Below are 16,865 nucleotides of genomic sequence, written 5' to 3' on the forward strand. Positions count from 1 at the left end.
GGCGCCGGACAGGCGGGAGACTCCGGCGGCGGCGGCGCCGGACAGGCGGGACCACCTGCAGGGAGGAGACAGAGAGACAGCCTGGTGCGTGGGGCTGCCACAGGAACCACCAGGCTGGGGAGCCCTTCAGGAGGCTTGGGGTTAGGAGGAGGCACCTGAAGGACCGGGCTGTGGGGGAGCACTGGAGCTCTGGTGCGCAACCTTGGCACCACTTCCCCAGGCTGGATAACCACTCTAGCCCGGACCCTCCAGAGTGCAGGCACAGGTTGAACCGGGCTGTGGGTAAGCACGGGAGATCTAGTGCTTACTACACGCACCTCTCCCTTAGGCTCCACTCCCACATTCGCCCGGCACGAGCGGAGCGCAGGCAGAGGACGCACTGCACCCTCCCAGCGCCCCGGAGACACAGCACGCAGAGCCGGAGCAGGATACCCTGGACCAAAACTGCGTACCGGCGACCAGACCCGCTGAGCAGGCACCATACGCCCTGGCTCGATGCCCGCACGACACTCTCGGGGGGCTGTCCTATAGCGCACCGGGCTATGGACACGTACTGGCGACACCGTGCGCTTAACCGCATAACACGGTGCCTGCCCAGTATCACGCTGCTTATAATAAGCACGAGGAGTGAGCCCCCCCCCAAAAAAAAATGTTTTGGGGCTGTCTCTCGTACCTGTCGCACTGCCCTGCTGCCTTCGCCAACCTCATTCTCCTGTAACCTTCCTTGCACTGCTCCATCGAATCCCAGGCGGGCTCCGGCACTCTCCCTGGGTCGATGGCCCATCTGTCTACCTCCCCCCAAGTTGTGTAGTCCTGTGAAGCCGGCCGCTGTTGTTGCTGCTGCTGCCGTCGCTGTTTCTTACCACGCCGCTTGGTCCTTGGTTGGTGGGTGATTCTGTCACGGCCGTCCTCCTCTTCATCTGAAGAGGAGAGGCGAGATGGATCTGAGGACCAATACGCGGCGTGGTAAGTGTCCATGGTCAATCTTTAATAAAGAAAGTAGTGAACACTGAAAACTATACAAAACCAGTAAACAAAATAACAACCGTGAAGCTAATCATATGGACTGTGCTGAAACAAGCCATCAACATAGACAATCACCCACCAACAAACAGTGCAACCCAGGCTACCTAAGTATGATTCTCAATCAGAGACAACTAATGACACCTGCCTCTGATTGAGAACCATACTAGGCCGAAAACATAGAAATGCCCCAAAACATAGAAAAACAAACATAGACTGCCCACCCAACTCACGCCCTGACCATACTAAATAAATACAAAACAACAGAAATTATGGTCAGAACGTGACACCAAAACTATAGTTTGCTAACAAGAAATGTGTGGAGTGGTTGAAAAACGAGTTTTAATGACTCCAACCTAAGTGTATGTAAACTTCTGACTTCCAACTGTAAATATTTAAATCCTGTGAAATTTGTCTTGTCAGCAGTAGCACCTAACATTTCGCATTACAACAGTAAGACTAGTCATCAGTGAAAATGCTGACTTTTATTGTACAATCATTTCTGCATTGTTATTTGAAAAGTGCTCTGTGGCAATGTCGTTTGCAAAAATACATAATTGAGCTGTCATTTTTTATCTTCCCAGGAATGCCACAAGGTGTATAATAACAGGAGAAACATCTACAAGTATACAATTCATTATACAGTACTATATGTCCAAAGCTGTCTTCACATGGATAAGCACTGTGAAAAGCTGCGCAATTAGCAGCCGTGGTATTCACATTTGTCATTATCGGTAAGAAATTGTTATGGCACTAGAAATCAGGATATTTGATATGACCTCCTGTCCTTTATGTGTTGCTTCTATAACATGTTTTCTGTACTTTAAGGGATAAATATGAGTTTTAAGTAATAAATTAACAATAAAAAAACAATCTTTCCTACAAAAAGCTAATAAAATTGGCTTAATGTGGCCATTACATGAGATGCATCACTTACTCCAGAACAGTACAAAGTGCATATCAACAGACCTAGATGGACAGTTTTGAATCCCACTGAATTCAGGAATTGAGGTTAGCTGATATGGACATATTTATGATGTAAGGCAGTCAATGCAGCCAATAGTATCAAAAGCCGTATGCTGAAAAACTTTGCTACAAGTCATCCCAGCACTGCTCTGCAGTTTCTCCTCTTCATCAGTGTGCCATCTTGCTCTAACTCATAGCATCCTTCCTGGTACATGTTTTCCTGTTCAAATCCAGTGAATCTGGTTGTCGCTGGTCACAGTAAACCGTCCTGCTCAAAGACTGAGGGCAGGGTGGAGAAGTCGAAGGGGGAAAACTTGATACCTGTCCCATGATAGAACTTATTCTGGAACTCCACCCTAGGAAAGGAGAACATTCACATACAGTATGTAAACAACCAGGATGAATGCATGTGTGAACAAATTACTAAGTGAATGATTAAAAGATTCTGAATTATACTGAGTAGGTGACCGCTGGGGAATGAGAGAGCGTGTGAGAGTAGATGAGGGATTATTAACAGAGAGTAATTGATTGGCTGGCTGAATGAGTCAGTCAGTAAGGCATCACGTAGTTTAGTATAAAGACCGACTCACCAGTGCAGCCGGAGGGCATGGAGGAAGGCTGAGAGCCCTTCCATGACCAGCAGGATGGATACAGTGAGCACAGCGAAAAGGCTGAACACTGGTACCAGAAACAGCACCCCCAGTCTGGAGGTCATCCTGAGGCCCAGACGCATCACCATGGCCCACAGTACCTCCGAAAGCTCTGACAAACATATAGATGGACACACAGTAAGAGGAAGATGTATGGATCAATATCTGAACATAGAGACAGTAATTGATAGTAATTGCCCCCTTGTGGCCTTTTAAAGGTGTAGTGAGTCCGATACTTACGAGCATGGGCCAAACTGAGGGCCCAGAGACGTAGGTAAGAGGCCGTGTTGGAGATGCAGCCCAGGCAATACTCTATGGTGTGGATGGCTTGGTGCAGGAATACATCCCCAAAGTCAAACTGAAAGATGAAAAACACATTGATTAGACAGAAACGCAACAGTGATGTACTCAAATGTGTATATGAGATGCACAGTTGTGGTTTCGACCTCCTTAGGCTGGGTCTCTCTGCTGGTCATGAGGTCATCCAATCCCTCTTCCTCATCATCATCGTATGCTGGTGCTTGGGACATATCATCCTCACTCACACGCCGAACTCTCTCATATCCCTAACAGACATTAAACAGACATTAAAATGTGCACATACATTATTTACTGAAAACACATGGGTAACAAGCTCATACATGACTCTTTCCACCATACTCACCCTGCGCAATCGCAGGCCCTTCCCTCCACGGTGCAGCCAGTAGAGGTAGACTGGTTTTCCTAACAGCAGCACAGGCACAGACAGCAGAGCCACCACCACCAGGAAGACCTGCAGCCCAGTCTGTGGATCAAAATACACACAGTCAAACACAGAGCCACATGGACAGATGGTCAAAAGAGACATTCAGAGATTTAGATACAGATACTGAGAAACCCAGACTCAGGGGGGAAACTCAGAATCATGACCCCATCCCCAACACCCACCTGTCCAGGGTAGAGAGGGGTGTTGTCCTCTCCCTGCATGAGGAACATGTTGATAAAGTGGATGAGGATGCTGGGGGCCAGGCGGGAGTCACGTGCACCGAACGCCAGCCACTTGTAGAGGATCATAAAAACCAGGTAGCCAAAGAGACATAGCAGGAACAGCAACTCAGGGAGGAACAGCAGGTAGATGTTGAAATTATGTTTGAAGTGTCTGGATAAATGGAAGAGAATAGGGAAGGGGAGGAAAGGAAAGGACGGATTTACATTTAGAGAAGCCCTTTCTGAACTTTTCAACTTGTGTGACTACTGGTCAGAACCACCAACTGCTCACTCACAGATGGTTGAAGACACTGAGCACAACCCCAAAGCTCATGTGCACGACCCCTATGATGACAGACATCTTCATCTTGTAGGAGTTCAGGAAGGACAGGCGATTCACTGCCATGTTCCATATCTGTGGGTGTGATACAAAGCATAACATGAACATAACATCAGACAGTGCCAATCTCTGGGATTTGGAAAGGCATGAGAAGGGACATGTGAGAGTGCGTGATTGTGGGTTTGTGTGTTTAGCATCTGAGAGCATTGCTTTGTGTCCGTGTGTCGTGTGTATGTATACTCACAGGATCGATGCCAAAGGGGTATGGCCCACTAAAGACACCAGTGACATTGGGATCAAGGGTGAGCAAAGCATTCGTTTGGAGAGTTTCATTCCTGGAATAAGAGGTGAATATGAGTACAATAACCTCAGTCAGCTACAGCTAAATTAAAACGATATGTTCACATCGACAGGTACACTGACCATCTATTCTGTGCATACTGTGCTTGGGAATGTAGTAATATGCATGTTTTTGTGTGTTCGTTTTGATCACTCACGTCCACTGCTGATCTGTGAACATAGCCCTAACACTCCAGCCTGAGCCAAATATGTTGAGTGACTTTGAGAAGCAGTCATTGTAGATCAGCCCCGTGTACACAGAGAAAAGGCCCATCATTAGTATGATATAACGTCCCTCGAAGAACACTGTCCAGATCTGAGGACAACACAGAAACCAAGACCAACATTAATGGCAGTACATCAACATCAAGACAACTACAAAAACACAGTCGAATTTGATAGAATTTACACTTAAAACGCTCTCACCTCATTATCAGAGCGCTTGCGCTTGTGGCTCTTCTCTTTCAACACCATCCACAGGGCAAAGCATGCCATGACCACACCATGACCAAGGTCCCCAAACATGACCGCAAACAGGAAGGGGAATGTAATGATGGTGTAGGGAACTGCCAAGCAGAGATACATTTAACATTTTAGTCATTAAGCAGACACTGTTATCCTGAGGGACTTACAGGAGCAATTAGGGTTAAGGGCCTTGATCAAGGGCACATTGACAGATTTTTCACCTAGTCGGATTGGGGATTCGAACCTGTAACCTTTCAGTTACTGGCCCAATGCTAAAAATGATCAGCATGGACAACTAGCTTTCATTTATTCCTATAACTGTGCTCAACCTGACTAGTCTGCATTACATGTATTGGTCCTCACGAAACCCAGACAAAAACGATTTGGGGGATTTTCATGAAATTTTATCCATACAATAGTCCTTCGGAGAAAGGATTGTTGACATATATTTTACATTTGTATTTAAAAGCCTAAATGAGAAATACTTACTCAAGGTTGGTATATTTATGAGATTTTGGCTTTACCCATGCCTCCTTTAAGACACCATAATGTTTTATCTGTAGATGCTACATAGCAAAAATAAAAAATATAATAATGGCACATTTTTTTATATATTGTTGATCATAATTACCTGTAATGGCATATCAAAGTTCCAGAGTGGGATCTCTGCTAGTTTTTAAATTATGGCCCATTTTATACAGAGAAATTGGCATAAACGACAATGTAACCAATCATAGCCCTCCTTTTACCTTTATCATTGCACACTCTGCAAATCACCAGCTGAGGGCGGCCATTTTGAAACTATTTTCACATTCATTCTGTTGGTACTGCGTACAAATTGGATCATAATGCTAAAAGTAGGAATGATGATCCCACTCTGGAACTTTGATATGCCAGTAGAGTATATTATGTTCAACAATATATTGAATACTTTTCCAAATCAAAATGGGTATATTTTCAATATTCATGTTTATATCTCTCAATATTAATTAATGTAAAAAAAAAAAAGGTTTTGAAATCAAAATACTACTCATATTACAGAGCAAGCGGTAAAGCTTCATATGACACCAATGTTTGCTTTGCAGCACCTACAGATGAAACACTGAATAAATATGCCAACTTCATTAAATAAGATAGATACAAATATCAAATATATTTCAACAGTGCTTCCTCCAAAGGACACATTTCGTGAATATCCCAAAATCATGGTACAGTATTTTTTTGTCTGGGTTTCATGAGGAATCACTCTAATAGTGCTCACCTGAGCTTGCCTAAATGTTGTGTCTAAAGTGTTCCAAACTAGCCTACCTGTAGGTTTGTCTGTCGACTGCACAGGAGGTTAGGCACCTTAATTGGGGAGGACGGGCTTCTGGTAATGGGTGGAGCGGAATTAGTGGAATGCTATCAAATACATCAAACACATGGTTTCCATGTGGTTGATGCTATTCCATTGATTCCGTTCCAGCCATTACTATGAGCCATCCTTCCCTCAGCAGTCTCCACTGGTGTATTGAATCTGTACTCACCTGGACTAGCCTCCCTGTAGTCTCCAACCCCGTAAGCCTCCACAATACTCTGAAAGCCGGAGGTAAACTTGTTTGTTCTCAAGAGCGTAGGTGGTGTGTCGTTGCTTGGGATTCGGTTTACAAAGGATGGTACAGTGGCATCACCTTTTCTCTGAAAAGGGAAAATAGCATTTATTACATTTATACACACTACTGCCAGATTTGACAAAACAAACTACTGTATCTGTAGGACTATGGTATCCTCAATAGCCTCACTCACCGAGCCTTCCTCCAACGCACCCCGCAGGTTGGTCAGGTCATTGACAGGGCACCACACCTCAGCTATGAGACACTTATTGGTGACGTCAAAGCTACTCAGGTTGAGGATGTGGTAGATGGCCTTCATCTTCTTCACTTGCACTACCCAGGTGAAGGCTGACTCTGAGGCCTTCTGCAGCCCCTGCCTCAGGTACTCCTCAGTGCGGTGGAGCACCTAGTGGTGCCAGGGGACAGTTAAAGATTTGACATGTTCAAGTATTTGCATAAGGTCTTATAACTAGTGTATATGCAAATGTGGAACATGGAGAGATGTCATCCAAGTATTATCTAGCCAACATCTATCATACATTGTTTGACAGACAGACAGACAGACAGACATACAGGCAGACAGACAGACAGACAGACAGACAGACAGACAGACAGACAGACAGACATACAGACAGACATATGGGTAATGCCCTGTCAATTGCCCGCACATTGTTCAAGTCCAGGATGCGTGTCCTTAGGCTGTCCATTACATCTGCCCTCTCCTCGTCATTCTCAGGGTGGGGGTAAAGGTGACAGTGGTAACTGGAAGAAAAGGATACAAAAATATCACTGATACATATCAATGAGAGACACAGGCCTTAGAGATTAAGAAGTGTGCATGCAATGGATGATTTTGTGTTTTGTGCTGGCAAAAGCATAGATACCAATCGCAGATCTTTTGGACCTTCTGTCCAATCTGGTCTCCCCAGAATGAGATAAGGAACACAACATTTTTGCTGATCTCACCCTGTAAGGTACACACACAATACATATTATATGTGTCTTATTCTCCCCCAAAAAATGACATGACGGTAGACATAGATTTCTGAAATCCGTATTGCTTTCTATTTCTACTCACCGTGTCCAGGTCAGCAAGGCTCTCGCCCAGCTCTGCATAGCTGAGGATAGTGTAGCCCTTACACACCCTCCACAACATGCGCTCAAATGCCTCCACCTTCACCCGGTGGATTAGGCCTGACACAAACCTACAGCCAAGAGGAATACTTTACCACTCAGGACTCACCACTTCCTCAAACTGACACTCAGTGACACATTATGTTTCTATTATACATGTTTGTCTGTGAAACTCACCCCAGCTTGGCTCCCAGTCTCTGCATGCCAGTGCAGCCTCCAGAGTCTGACTCAATGGATTGGAACTCTTCATACTGGGGGCCAAGGGCCTCATGCTGCATACAAGGAAAGGCCAGGTTTGCATGATCAACCCACAAATACCAGTACCCTTTGATTTGAAAAAAAAGGGTAAGTCTTAAAGTTGTACTTAAGTTGTTTATAAACTGTGAATTATTAGTTTATAGACCTTTTGTAAATCTGTAATAGCAAAGATATTACGTAATGGTTGAAATTCATTGCTACACCTATTGTCAAGTGTAGCCTATTACAGGGATCATCAACTAGATTCAGCCGCGAGCCAATTCTTTGTTCAGCGGATGGTCGGGGTACCGGAACATAATGACAAATGATTTGTAGACTGCAATTTGACCGCAAGAAGCCCGAACAGATATAATATGTGACTAAAACATAATAATTGTGAACCTTGCTTACATTTGTATACAATCACGTGTCTATTATGCGCCGGAATACTTGGGAACAGATTTACAAAATGAAAATCACTTGGAGACGATTTCCTGGTGTTTTTACAGTCTTTTATGTCCAACATTGAAAATTCCACCAACATTAAAAAAATGTAATTCTCAGAAAACTTGGAGGGCGAAAGTCAGGTGAAACTCATGTGTGGTGATGAGGATATTCAACGCATGAAGAGAGGACAGAAAGACCCAATATATGGTGTCACAGTCAACTGACAGTTGTGTCTGGGAGGGCAATCGAGCAAAGGGTGAGTATGATAAGTGTATGTGTCACTTAAATGGCATTAGGCAGTTATGAGGTGAGGTTATGTGATAGTAATGTGCATGGTGGGAGTCATAGTTGCGTAAATAGACATGATGGCACTAACCCGGGAGCGGCTGTGTACGAAGGTGTGTGTGATCCTCAGCATGTGCGTGTACTCGGTCAGCTCCAGAAGATTCCGCTGCAGCTTCTCTTTGTTCCTGGCCACCTCGCTAAGCTCCACCTCCAGCCTTTGGAGCTGCTCCTGGGGGACCACAGCAGACAGACCACATACGGTCAACACCCCTTAACCACAGCAGACAGGCCACACACGGTCAACACCCCTTAACCACAGCAGACAGACCACACACGTTCAACACCCCTTGACCACAGCAATCATATGGGAATTAGTTCCCCATAACCATTAATAACACACAATCAATACCCTAAACCAAACATTTACCAACTCAGCAATTCATCCACAGTGAACATCAACCACAGCACTCGTTCGTTACATGACAAACAGAATCTCAGACCTACCATGATTTCAAGGACATGTTTGGGGGGAGGTGCGACTGGACAGATTTCATCATCTTCTGGCACAGCAATATTTGCCTTTTGAATCTCCCTCAAAAGGTACCCTGTACAAAGAAAACAAGAATATATGTATTTATTTATTGTTTAATCTGATAAACAAATACTGACTGAGCACAAAAAAACACAATCATCATGGGGATCTGTTGAAACATCCAGAGTATTTACAGTTATAAAATCCAGACACGTTTGATCAAAACATAAAGAAGTCTTGCTAAAATTATCTGTAGAAGAACAACTGAGATCTATATCTAGCACAAAGACAGTCTTTCACAGTGGAATGTCTTGTAATTCAATCCCACTGCTTTGCTGTTACCAAAAGCAATATGTAATTCTCTGTAGAGGTAACCAGAGCTTCATCAAACCCCACCAGTAAATCAAAGGTACAGATGTAGGATCTTAATTTGATCCCTCTTTTATTGTTGAGCATTTTCCTATACTGCAGGGAAGGCAAACTTGTAGTGTATTTTAGCTTTAAAAAGACTTCTAAAGATTGTAATTTCCACTTTGAAATGTCAGACTTGATTTGCCCTAATAAAAAATGTATCAACCCCTACAAAAATGTACATTCATTATAATACACATAATAATTCCCAGGATTATTATGGGGCAGCAGGTAGCCTGGTGGTTAGAGCGTTGGACTAATAACCGAAAGGTTGCAAGTTCAAATCCCAGAGCTGACAAGGTAAAAATCTGTTGTTCTGCCCCTGAACAACCAACTGTCATTGAAAATAAGAACTGACTTGCCTAGTTAAATAAAGGTCAACAAAAAAATTATGCAGGATTATTTTCCTGCTGTAGCAAACTGGCTCAAATTAGGATTCTACATTTGTATGGGAGTAGTGGTCTTGGTCTAGAGTCCATCTCATTGACCTCACCCAGAATTCTCTCCATCTCTTCACATCTCTTGATTTCGCTGACGAAGCGTCGCTGGAACAAGTTGACACTGGGGTTGATCTGAAACCAGAGGAGCACAGTGGTCAGTGACTTTGCCAGTGGCCCAATGCTCACATCCTGGAGTTCATGAAATAGATTCCTTTCCAGTAGATGTTTTTGGGCAGAATGTACCATTTAAATATCAAGATTTCATTTTGAAAGGTCCAAATCCATTTGCTTTTGAAATCTAGGTCAGGTCACAACAACAAAATTAAACAAACCCAGTGAGCAAGGTGCCTGGGTAACAAGTTTTTGGAGCCCCAGAATTATATAGACAAACAGACCATATGCAGTTGCATAGAGACCTCCATCATGACTACCAGACAATCACAGAATAGGGGGATATGTGATCAGATAAGGCTTTTATTGATTTGCTTAATCCGTTATATATATTATATATATTTTTTTACAAATAATTGATCCACGAGTAGCACATTAACTGGACTGATAGACACACTTAGGCATAACCCTGGGTGCACTGGTAGTCCGATGCAGACAGACAGACAGACAGACAGACACACACACACACACAAAGAACAGTTTTGGTCCAGACATATAATTGACAACTGACAGACACTGGGTAGGCCTAACTAACTGATATACACTATGCTTCTATTATTGCATTGCAAGTCTCCACATTGGCTCGACAGACAAGTGGAATAGCCTACTTACATCTCGAAACTCGACCAGACCCATTTCTCCAAGCTCACTTATGCAATCGTATGCTGAACCGGACTGAAGAAATAACTGCGCCAAGCACATCTCTTCACTTCGGAACACCGACCCCATCTTATCTGCCACCGGCACCTTGCTGACGAAATCTCCTCCGGCCTATTAATTCACTCTACGACAACTGTAGCAGTAGTTGGGCCAATAAATCATACCAACGCGAAATCACAACTCTGCCGGTGTCTATAATGCCAAGCTTCGCAATACCGTTTCCGAAAATTAATATATTGTATCGAGTATGAGCTCTCAATATGGCAAAATTACTCTGCCTATTAACGGGTTAGTTATGTTATCGATAATAACGCTCGAGCTCTTACACTAGATCATTAGGTCCCCAAAATTGTAAGAAAACAAACAATACACCCTCACCCTTCTATCGCTTCGCACATATTTTATCGAGCGTGTCAGATAATACGCGTCATCCTGTGTCGCTATCACAAAGAGTCAACTCTATCCCCGTCGCAATGCTATGTGTAAGATTGCTCATTACGCAAAATAGAAAAGAAAAATATATTTAAGTCATGCCAGCAGACAATATGCAAAATTGTACGTAAAAAGTACAAGTTAAAATGTGGGTAAGTATAAATAAAATACTTTTCTTTAATCGCAGTATGTTGGATGCCGATATAGTCTGAGCGTGCCTGCAGGTTGCCAGATATTTATATTTTAGTCCTCAAATTGAATTTTGACACCCGAGAATACGCCGCTATTATCAAAAGTGTATAAAGGTAGGGTATGGCCTACACCCACCGTCTGTCTATACACTCAAATAATAATACACTTTGTTAGCGAAATTACCAATAAGAAAATAACACGTTATTTTCAATAAAGCCTATGACTTATAGGCTATGAGCCCTTGTGGCAATATATAAATAAACACACAGCCATTAGGCCTAGTACAGTCAATGTATGTTCCTATAACATTTCCAAAAACACAGAATTGTAGGTGAAATCATATTTGAATGTGCATTTTTTTTCTCCTAATTTATATGGAGGGCGAAATTGCCTTACAGGTATTATTTAGTTTGGGGATTTGGACCAAATCTGGCAACTAGAGCATCCTTTTATTTATTCAGTTCCATCATTCAAATTAGGGTGAACCATCTGCCCTTTCTTTGTGTGTAGGCCTGTATAAGGATTGTAGGTGGTGGTAGGTTAATAAATGCTGTCCAATCGTTTCTCTTTTTAAATCAAGTCAAGTGTCAAACTGTTTACTTACTGTGATCTTTTTTCTTTTGACATTTTCTTACCCACTTTGATCTCATCAGCACTCTGACTTAGTCGAGTGTATTGTGCAGTTTGTGTCATCATGGTCCTTTTGATCCCCTTCCCAATCCTTAACCCAAATAGCTTCAGATTCTTTTCAGTTAGGTAACATGCTGAACTTGTGTGAATAAGGCAGGCCGGGTTCCTGACAACATCATAATAACAAGTGTCTTTTCTTTTGACCTTTCTCTTTGTTTATGCAGGGTTACCATGACATTATCAATATTATTAATGATGCTACTAACACTTACTAATGTAAACCATTAGAATTTAATGCGTAAGTGTTCACTAAATATTGGTTTTGGATTTTATCTTACATTTTTGATAAATCATTTTGTCTATACACAGGCTTTGTTTCAACATTTGTGTATACAAATATTCTCAGTTCCGACAGCTTAAAAATCAGTAACATAACATGAAGATTGATGTCCAGTGTCCATCAATGATCCCTAACCAACTTGGCAGAACCTTTGCCAATAATGGATAAATGTTGCACCCCTAAGAGGTGTGCATAAAGATTCATGGCGGTTTGCTGCCAAATGTGCTTCCTCCAAGTATTGATTCAAGCAACACTTATGCGATCAAGATATCACAGGTTATTTATTTTTAATTAATTTGAAAAATGTAACAAGGCAAACACCTATTCCCTCTAGCAACATCATCTCTTACATCAGTGAAGTACACAACACAACACTGTGAAATATGGCATTCACTCAACACTTTGGCATGGTGACAAGAATAAGAAGCATAGCCAAGTTTATCCAAGAAATTAGGTGCTTCAAGTGGAAATTAGTTTTGACAGATCAAAATGACTGACCACCACTGCAAACATAACCCCTGCCCTGCATGTACAGGACCGTGAGTGGCTAAACGACAGACTGTTCAACATCTCATAAGGTCCTTTCCAGTCTGACATTGTCACCTGAGGCTCTGAGCCAGTCTATTGAGCTCCTGTGAGAGAGCAGTGACAGTTTCCAGGATCCTCTGCTTGTCTCCCTCCTCCAGCCGGGTCCCACAGCGCTGGGCAAACCTATCCGGGTGCCAAACGGTCTGCTGGCGCCTGAGGAGTTTACGGAACACTGGCATGTCTTTCCTATCTGCACCATGCAGCATCACCTCCACCATCTCCTCCACTGAGCCCTTTGGTGCCGGCCAGGGGATGTCCCGATAACTCAGTTTTGTTGTGGCCGCTGCTGCAGTGTCCGTGTTGAAGGTATCTGCACATCGCTCCTCGTAGCGCCGCTTCTTCCCCTGGTGCATTTCCTCCTCTTTCCGTGCGGCACGCGCCAGGTACTCTTCATGCTCCCTCTGTAGCCTCTCATGCAGCTCTCTGTTAGCCCGATCCTCCTCATCCGCCTCTTTCTTCCTCTTCCCATGAAAACCTGAGGATGCCAGTCTTTGAGCCTCTGCATGCTGTTTAGTGACATACTCCTGTCTAATTCTATCTGCCCAGTCTTGAAAGTCCTCCTCATCGGTATCTTCCGCAAATAAATCATCTGCTGAAGAAAAAAAAAGAAAAAAATATGACGATGTACAATTATTTAAATCAAATTATTCAAGAGTGAAATATTACCATCATATTGTCCAAATGTTTCAAAAAACTCATCCTGGCATTCCCCAAAGAGCTTCTCTTGCCACTCTTTCTCAGCGTCTGTCGCTTTTGAAGACTTTTCCCTAGGTGCAGTCTTTGGGAGAAAAGTAACATCAGAAACAGTTCTCAAGGATGTACACACCATACAATCATGTCCTAGCTCTCTCCTAAAACACATATTACACATGCATACGGCAGAGACATTCATACCTTCTCAAATTTCATCCATTGCAGCAGGTCCCGAGGTGTAATTCCTGCATTATTTGGTGCAACCATGGCATCTGGGCAACTCTTTTGAAGGGGCAAGACGAGGTCATCATAAACTACATAATAATAAAAAATAAGGTTAGAATACATATATTTTTTTTAAATAAGGTTAGAAGGCATGTTATTATCCTAGCTGCTTATTTTTGTTGTTAGTAATACTGGCAGACCTTCACCTCTTTTGCCATGTTTCAGAGCCTTGTTAGCAGCAATGTGTAGGGGCGTGTCCCCTTTCTTGTCTTTCTGAAGGATGTTGGCTCCATACTTCAACAAAAGCCGAAGGATGGCGTCATCACGGAGCGAGCAGGCCAGATGCAGGGGAGTCCTGCGCTTTTTACCCTGGGAGAAGTTGACGTCGAGGTCGGAGTGTTTCCGGAAGTAGGACTTCAGCTTCATTAAACTGCCATCTTCCACGTATCTTATCATCTTTTTCTGTTTACGAGTCGCCATGATCTCCCTCCGTATGGAGACTTACTCTAATTCTAATTTACTTCAACAAAGATTTAACAGCTGTAACAATACATATCTAGCAGCTTCCAAAGTTAGTTAACCAACAACAATCAATAACGTTATAGGTTGTCATAAAAGAGCACAACGGTGGCGTAATCCTATCACCCGTCTTCGGTGCATACTAAAATGCTTTTGTCAGTTGATCAAGACAATTTCAATGTTTCGCAAACCCCATTAGTTAGCTAGCGTGTCGATTAGCTGATGTAACCTAGACCAAATTTGCGGAAACACGGACAAATAACAATGTAACACCGACGTCAATATGTTGTCCTGTCGTTAAATTCCCCTGAGTCTTCTATTTCCGGTTGGGTTGTAAATTCCGAATTCAATCACTAAGTGGCAGTATACTGCTGTAGTATACATGGCTTTGACTTGCAATGCAGTTCATTTAAATCTTAAACCCTTGCATTTATTTCTCGTGTTAAAAGTTTAAACCATTCTTTCACCGAGTAAATAATGATAAAGCTAATGTCTGATTTTATCGTAAGTGATCATTCTTTTCTAGGTAGACAGAGTATAAGGAGAAGCAGGGGGTAGAGTAGGTGACCCCCCTGTGCTGGTTTAGCAATGTGAATCATAGAAACATTGATTGATAATTTGTAGGAACTATACATCTAATCTAAAAATTACATAAAAAAATATTACTATGGGATATGTTGCTATGAGGTAAAGTTTGTTGAGAATGTGTGTTTTTTTACTTTTAAATTGTAGGTTCCCTTACAAAAAAGTCCCACAAGATTTTCAGGGCCATTTTCCTGTAGGACAACCTGCAGGATCCCTTCCTCATCCTTCATAGAGATTTTACTGTAGGACAATACACAGTTTCAAAAGAATGGACAGAAAGCACAGGAAACCAGATTGCATGACAATGTTATTATTCAATGCCCCAACAAAGGATGAGTTTTATTGTCCATTTCATAAAAGATGATTCCTTGGAGAATCACCTGCATGGCTGTCCAGTGCTGCTGCCTGTGTTAGTCAGTCTCACTGTTGTTCATAGGCTTGGTCTTAACTGGGGAGGAGATTAAAGAGATTAGATGGGCATTCACACGGCAGAAACTGTATGTGTGCGTGTGTGTTACATGAGGAACAGTGACAAAGGAAATAACAAGTAACGGTTAGGTCATACTTACCAGAATCGTACTTACTATCATAAATCGTACTCAATGAAAAGGGTCGTACTTGGAACAGAAACAAATTTGATCGTTATTAAACATGGTTATTAAGGCCAAATAGGCGATATTACTAATAGACTGTCAACTCAGTCACATAGGTAAGGATTAGCCTATGTAATTTAATAGGCCTACTATTAAACATGTTACAAAATAACACTAAAGACATAACTTCCTTTTTACTTTTATTAAATATTGATATTCTCTTGTCTCTCTTATGCTGAAAGAAAAAAAGCACAACTCTTTGGTCCAAACCAGGCAAATGGCATCATTGAAGTGACAACACTACAAAGCTCAGGTGTTGTGGAGCCTTCCACACAAGGCTTCTTCCTTTCCAGATGAAAAAGTAAAAAAGCTGATCCCTGAGAAAAGTAGGAAGCAAAGCAAGGAGGTGTGTTATTATAACTGAATGAAAGGGTAATTTAGGGAAACGGAAGCATTTTTGTCTGAAAAACACAGAAGAAAAATGTATATTAACACGCCACACACCTATACATTGACAATAAACTATGTAAACCTATACCTAATGTGAAGTTTATGCTCATCTTTCACCGTTTACCTCAGTGCTGCCCAAATAAAATACAAGCGTGTCGGTCGCATACACATATTTATCAGATGTTATTGCAGGTATAGCGAAATGCATGTGTTCCTAGCACCAACAGTGCAGTGATATCTAAAAATACACAACAATACAGACAACTCTAAAAGTAAAATAAAGGAATTAAGAAATATAGAAATCTTAGGATGAGCAATGTCAGCGTCCGGAGTATAAATATAGATATTTTTTTAATCCTGTATTTAACTAGGGAAGTCAGTTAAGAACAAATTCTTATTTACAATGACGGCCTACCCGGTCAAACCCAGACGACGCTGGGCCAATTGTGTGCCACCCTATGTGACTCCCAATCACAGCAGGTTGTGATACAGCCTGGAATCAACCCAGGGTCTGTAGTGATGCCTTTTGCACTGAGATGCAGTGCCTTAGACCGCTGCGACACTCGGTAGCTTAATATACAATATACACCGTATATACAAAGGTATGTGGACACACATTCAAATGAGTGGATTCAACTATTTCAGTCACAAAAGTTGCTGACAGGTGTATAAAATCGAGCACACAGCCGTGCAATCTCCATAGATAAACATTGGCTGTTTAATGGCCTTCTGAAGAGCCCAGTGACTTTCAACGTGTCACTATCATATGCAACCTTTTCAACAACTCAGTTCGTCATTTTCTGCCCTACTAGAACCTCCCCGGTCAACTAAATGTGCTGTTATTGTGAAGTGGAAACGTCTAGGAGAAACAACAGCTCAGCCACGAAGTGGTACACCACAGAAGATCACAGAACAGGACCGCAGAGCTCGTAGCGCAAAAAAAAAGCACAATAACTGTTC

At 42.5% G+C, this 16,865-nt stretch overlaps 2 protein-coding genes across 7 annotated transcripts; both read right to left on the reverse strand.

The window, feature by feature from the left end:
* Positions 1 to 1,489: 1,489 nt before the first annotated feature.
* Positions 1,490 to 11,320, reverse strand: LOC110523699 (V-type proton ATPase 116 kDa subunit a 2). Of its 3 annotated transcripts, none has more exons than XM_021602623.3 (20): positions 10,611 to 11,320; positions 9,881 to 9,959; positions 8,949 to 9,049; positions 8,536 to 8,673; positions 7,653 to 7,747; positions 7,420 to 7,546; positions 7,226 to 7,308; positions 7,010 to 7,103; positions 6,535 to 6,747; positions 6,276 to 6,426; positions 4,711 to 4,850; positions 4,443 to 4,600; positions 4,190 to 4,280; positions 3,902 to 4,020; positions 3,567 to 3,777; positions 3,304 to 3,423; positions 3,086 to 3,205; positions 2,880 to 2,997; positions 2,580 to 2,751; positions 1,490 to 2,345 (listed from the first exon to the last, which is right to left on the reverse strand). In XM_021602623.3, exons 1-20 carry the CDS (start codon positions 10,725 to 10,727, stop codon positions 2,243 to 2,245), a joined length of 2,550 nt encoding a protein of 849 aa, XP_021458298.3. In that variant the 5' UTR covers positions 10,728 to 11,320; the 3' UTR covers positions 1,490 to 2,242. The 3 variants fall into 3 exon arrangements, with proteins under 3 accessions (XP_021458298.3, XP_036833277.2, XP_036833276.2); XM_036977382.2 differs by lacking the exon at positions 10,611 to 11,320 and adding an exon at positions 10,160 to 10,273; XM_036977381.2 differs by lacking the exon at positions 10,611 to 11,320 and adding an exon at positions 10,223 to 10,257.
* A 1,194-nt stretch (positions 11,321 to 12,514) lies between these two features.
* On the reverse strand, positions 12,515 to 16,495 carry LOC110523700 (NF-kappa-B inhibitor-like protein 1). Of its 4 annotated transcripts, none has more exons than XM_021602627.3 (4): positions 13,965 to 16,495; positions 13,735 to 13,847; positions 13,507 to 13,618; positions 12,515 to 13,429 (listed from the first exon to the last, which is right to left on the reverse strand). In XM_021602627.3, the coding sequence occupies exons 1-4, from the start codon at positions 14,236 to 14,238 to the stop codon at positions 12,852 to 12,854; spliced, it is 1,077 nt and encodes a 358-aa protein (XP_021458302.2). In that variant the 5' UTR covers positions 14,239 to 16,495; the 3' UTR covers positions 12,515 to 12,851. The 4 variants fall into 4 exon arrangements, with proteins under 4 accessions (XP_021458302.2, XP_021458301.2, XP_021458300.2 ...); XM_021602626.3 differs by having other exon boundaries at positions 12,515 to 13,432; XM_021602625.3 differs by having other exon boundaries at positions 13,959 to 16,495.
* Between the last annotated feature and the right edge of the window lie 370 nt (positions 16,496 to 16,865).

Source organism: Oncorhynchus mykiss, chromosome 5 (assembly GCF_057628025.1).
Source record: "Oncorhynchus mykiss isolate SJ-2025 chromosome 5, ASM5762802v1, whole genome shotgun sequence".
In the NCBI taxonomy this organism is placed as follows: domain Eukaryota; kingdom Metazoa; phylum Chordata; class Actinopteri; order Salmoniformes; family Salmonidae; genus Oncorhynchus; species Oncorhynchus mykiss.

Excerpts from the sequence above, each read along its gene's own strand:
- LOC110523699 (XM_021602623.3), bottom strand. The coding sequence starts at position 10,727 with ATGGGGTCGGTGTTCCGAAGTGAAGAGATGTGCTTGGCGCAGTTATTT. Across the intron at positions 9,960-10,610 it reads GTCTGGTCGAGTTTCGAGAT|ATCAACCCCAGTGTCAACTT; the intron begins GTAAGTAGGCTA and ends CTCTGGTTTCAG. Across the intron at positions 4,851-6,275 it reads CTACAGGGAGGCTAGTCCAG|TTCCCTACACCATCATTACA; the intron begins GTGAGTACAGAT and ends TCTGCTTGGCAG.
- LOC110523700 (XM_021602624.3), bottom strand. The coding sequence starts at position 14,238 with ATGGCGACTCGTAAACAGAAAAAGATGATAAGATACGTGGAAGATGGC. Across the intron at positions 13,619-13,734 it reads AATGGATGAAATTTGAGAAG|ACTGCACCTAGGGAAAAGTC; the intron begins GTATGAATGTCT and ends TTTCTCCCAAAG. Across the intron at positions 13,433-13,506 it reads AACATTTGGACAATATGATG|CAGATGATTTATTTGCGGAA; the intron begins GTAATATTTCAC and ends TTTTTTCTTCAG.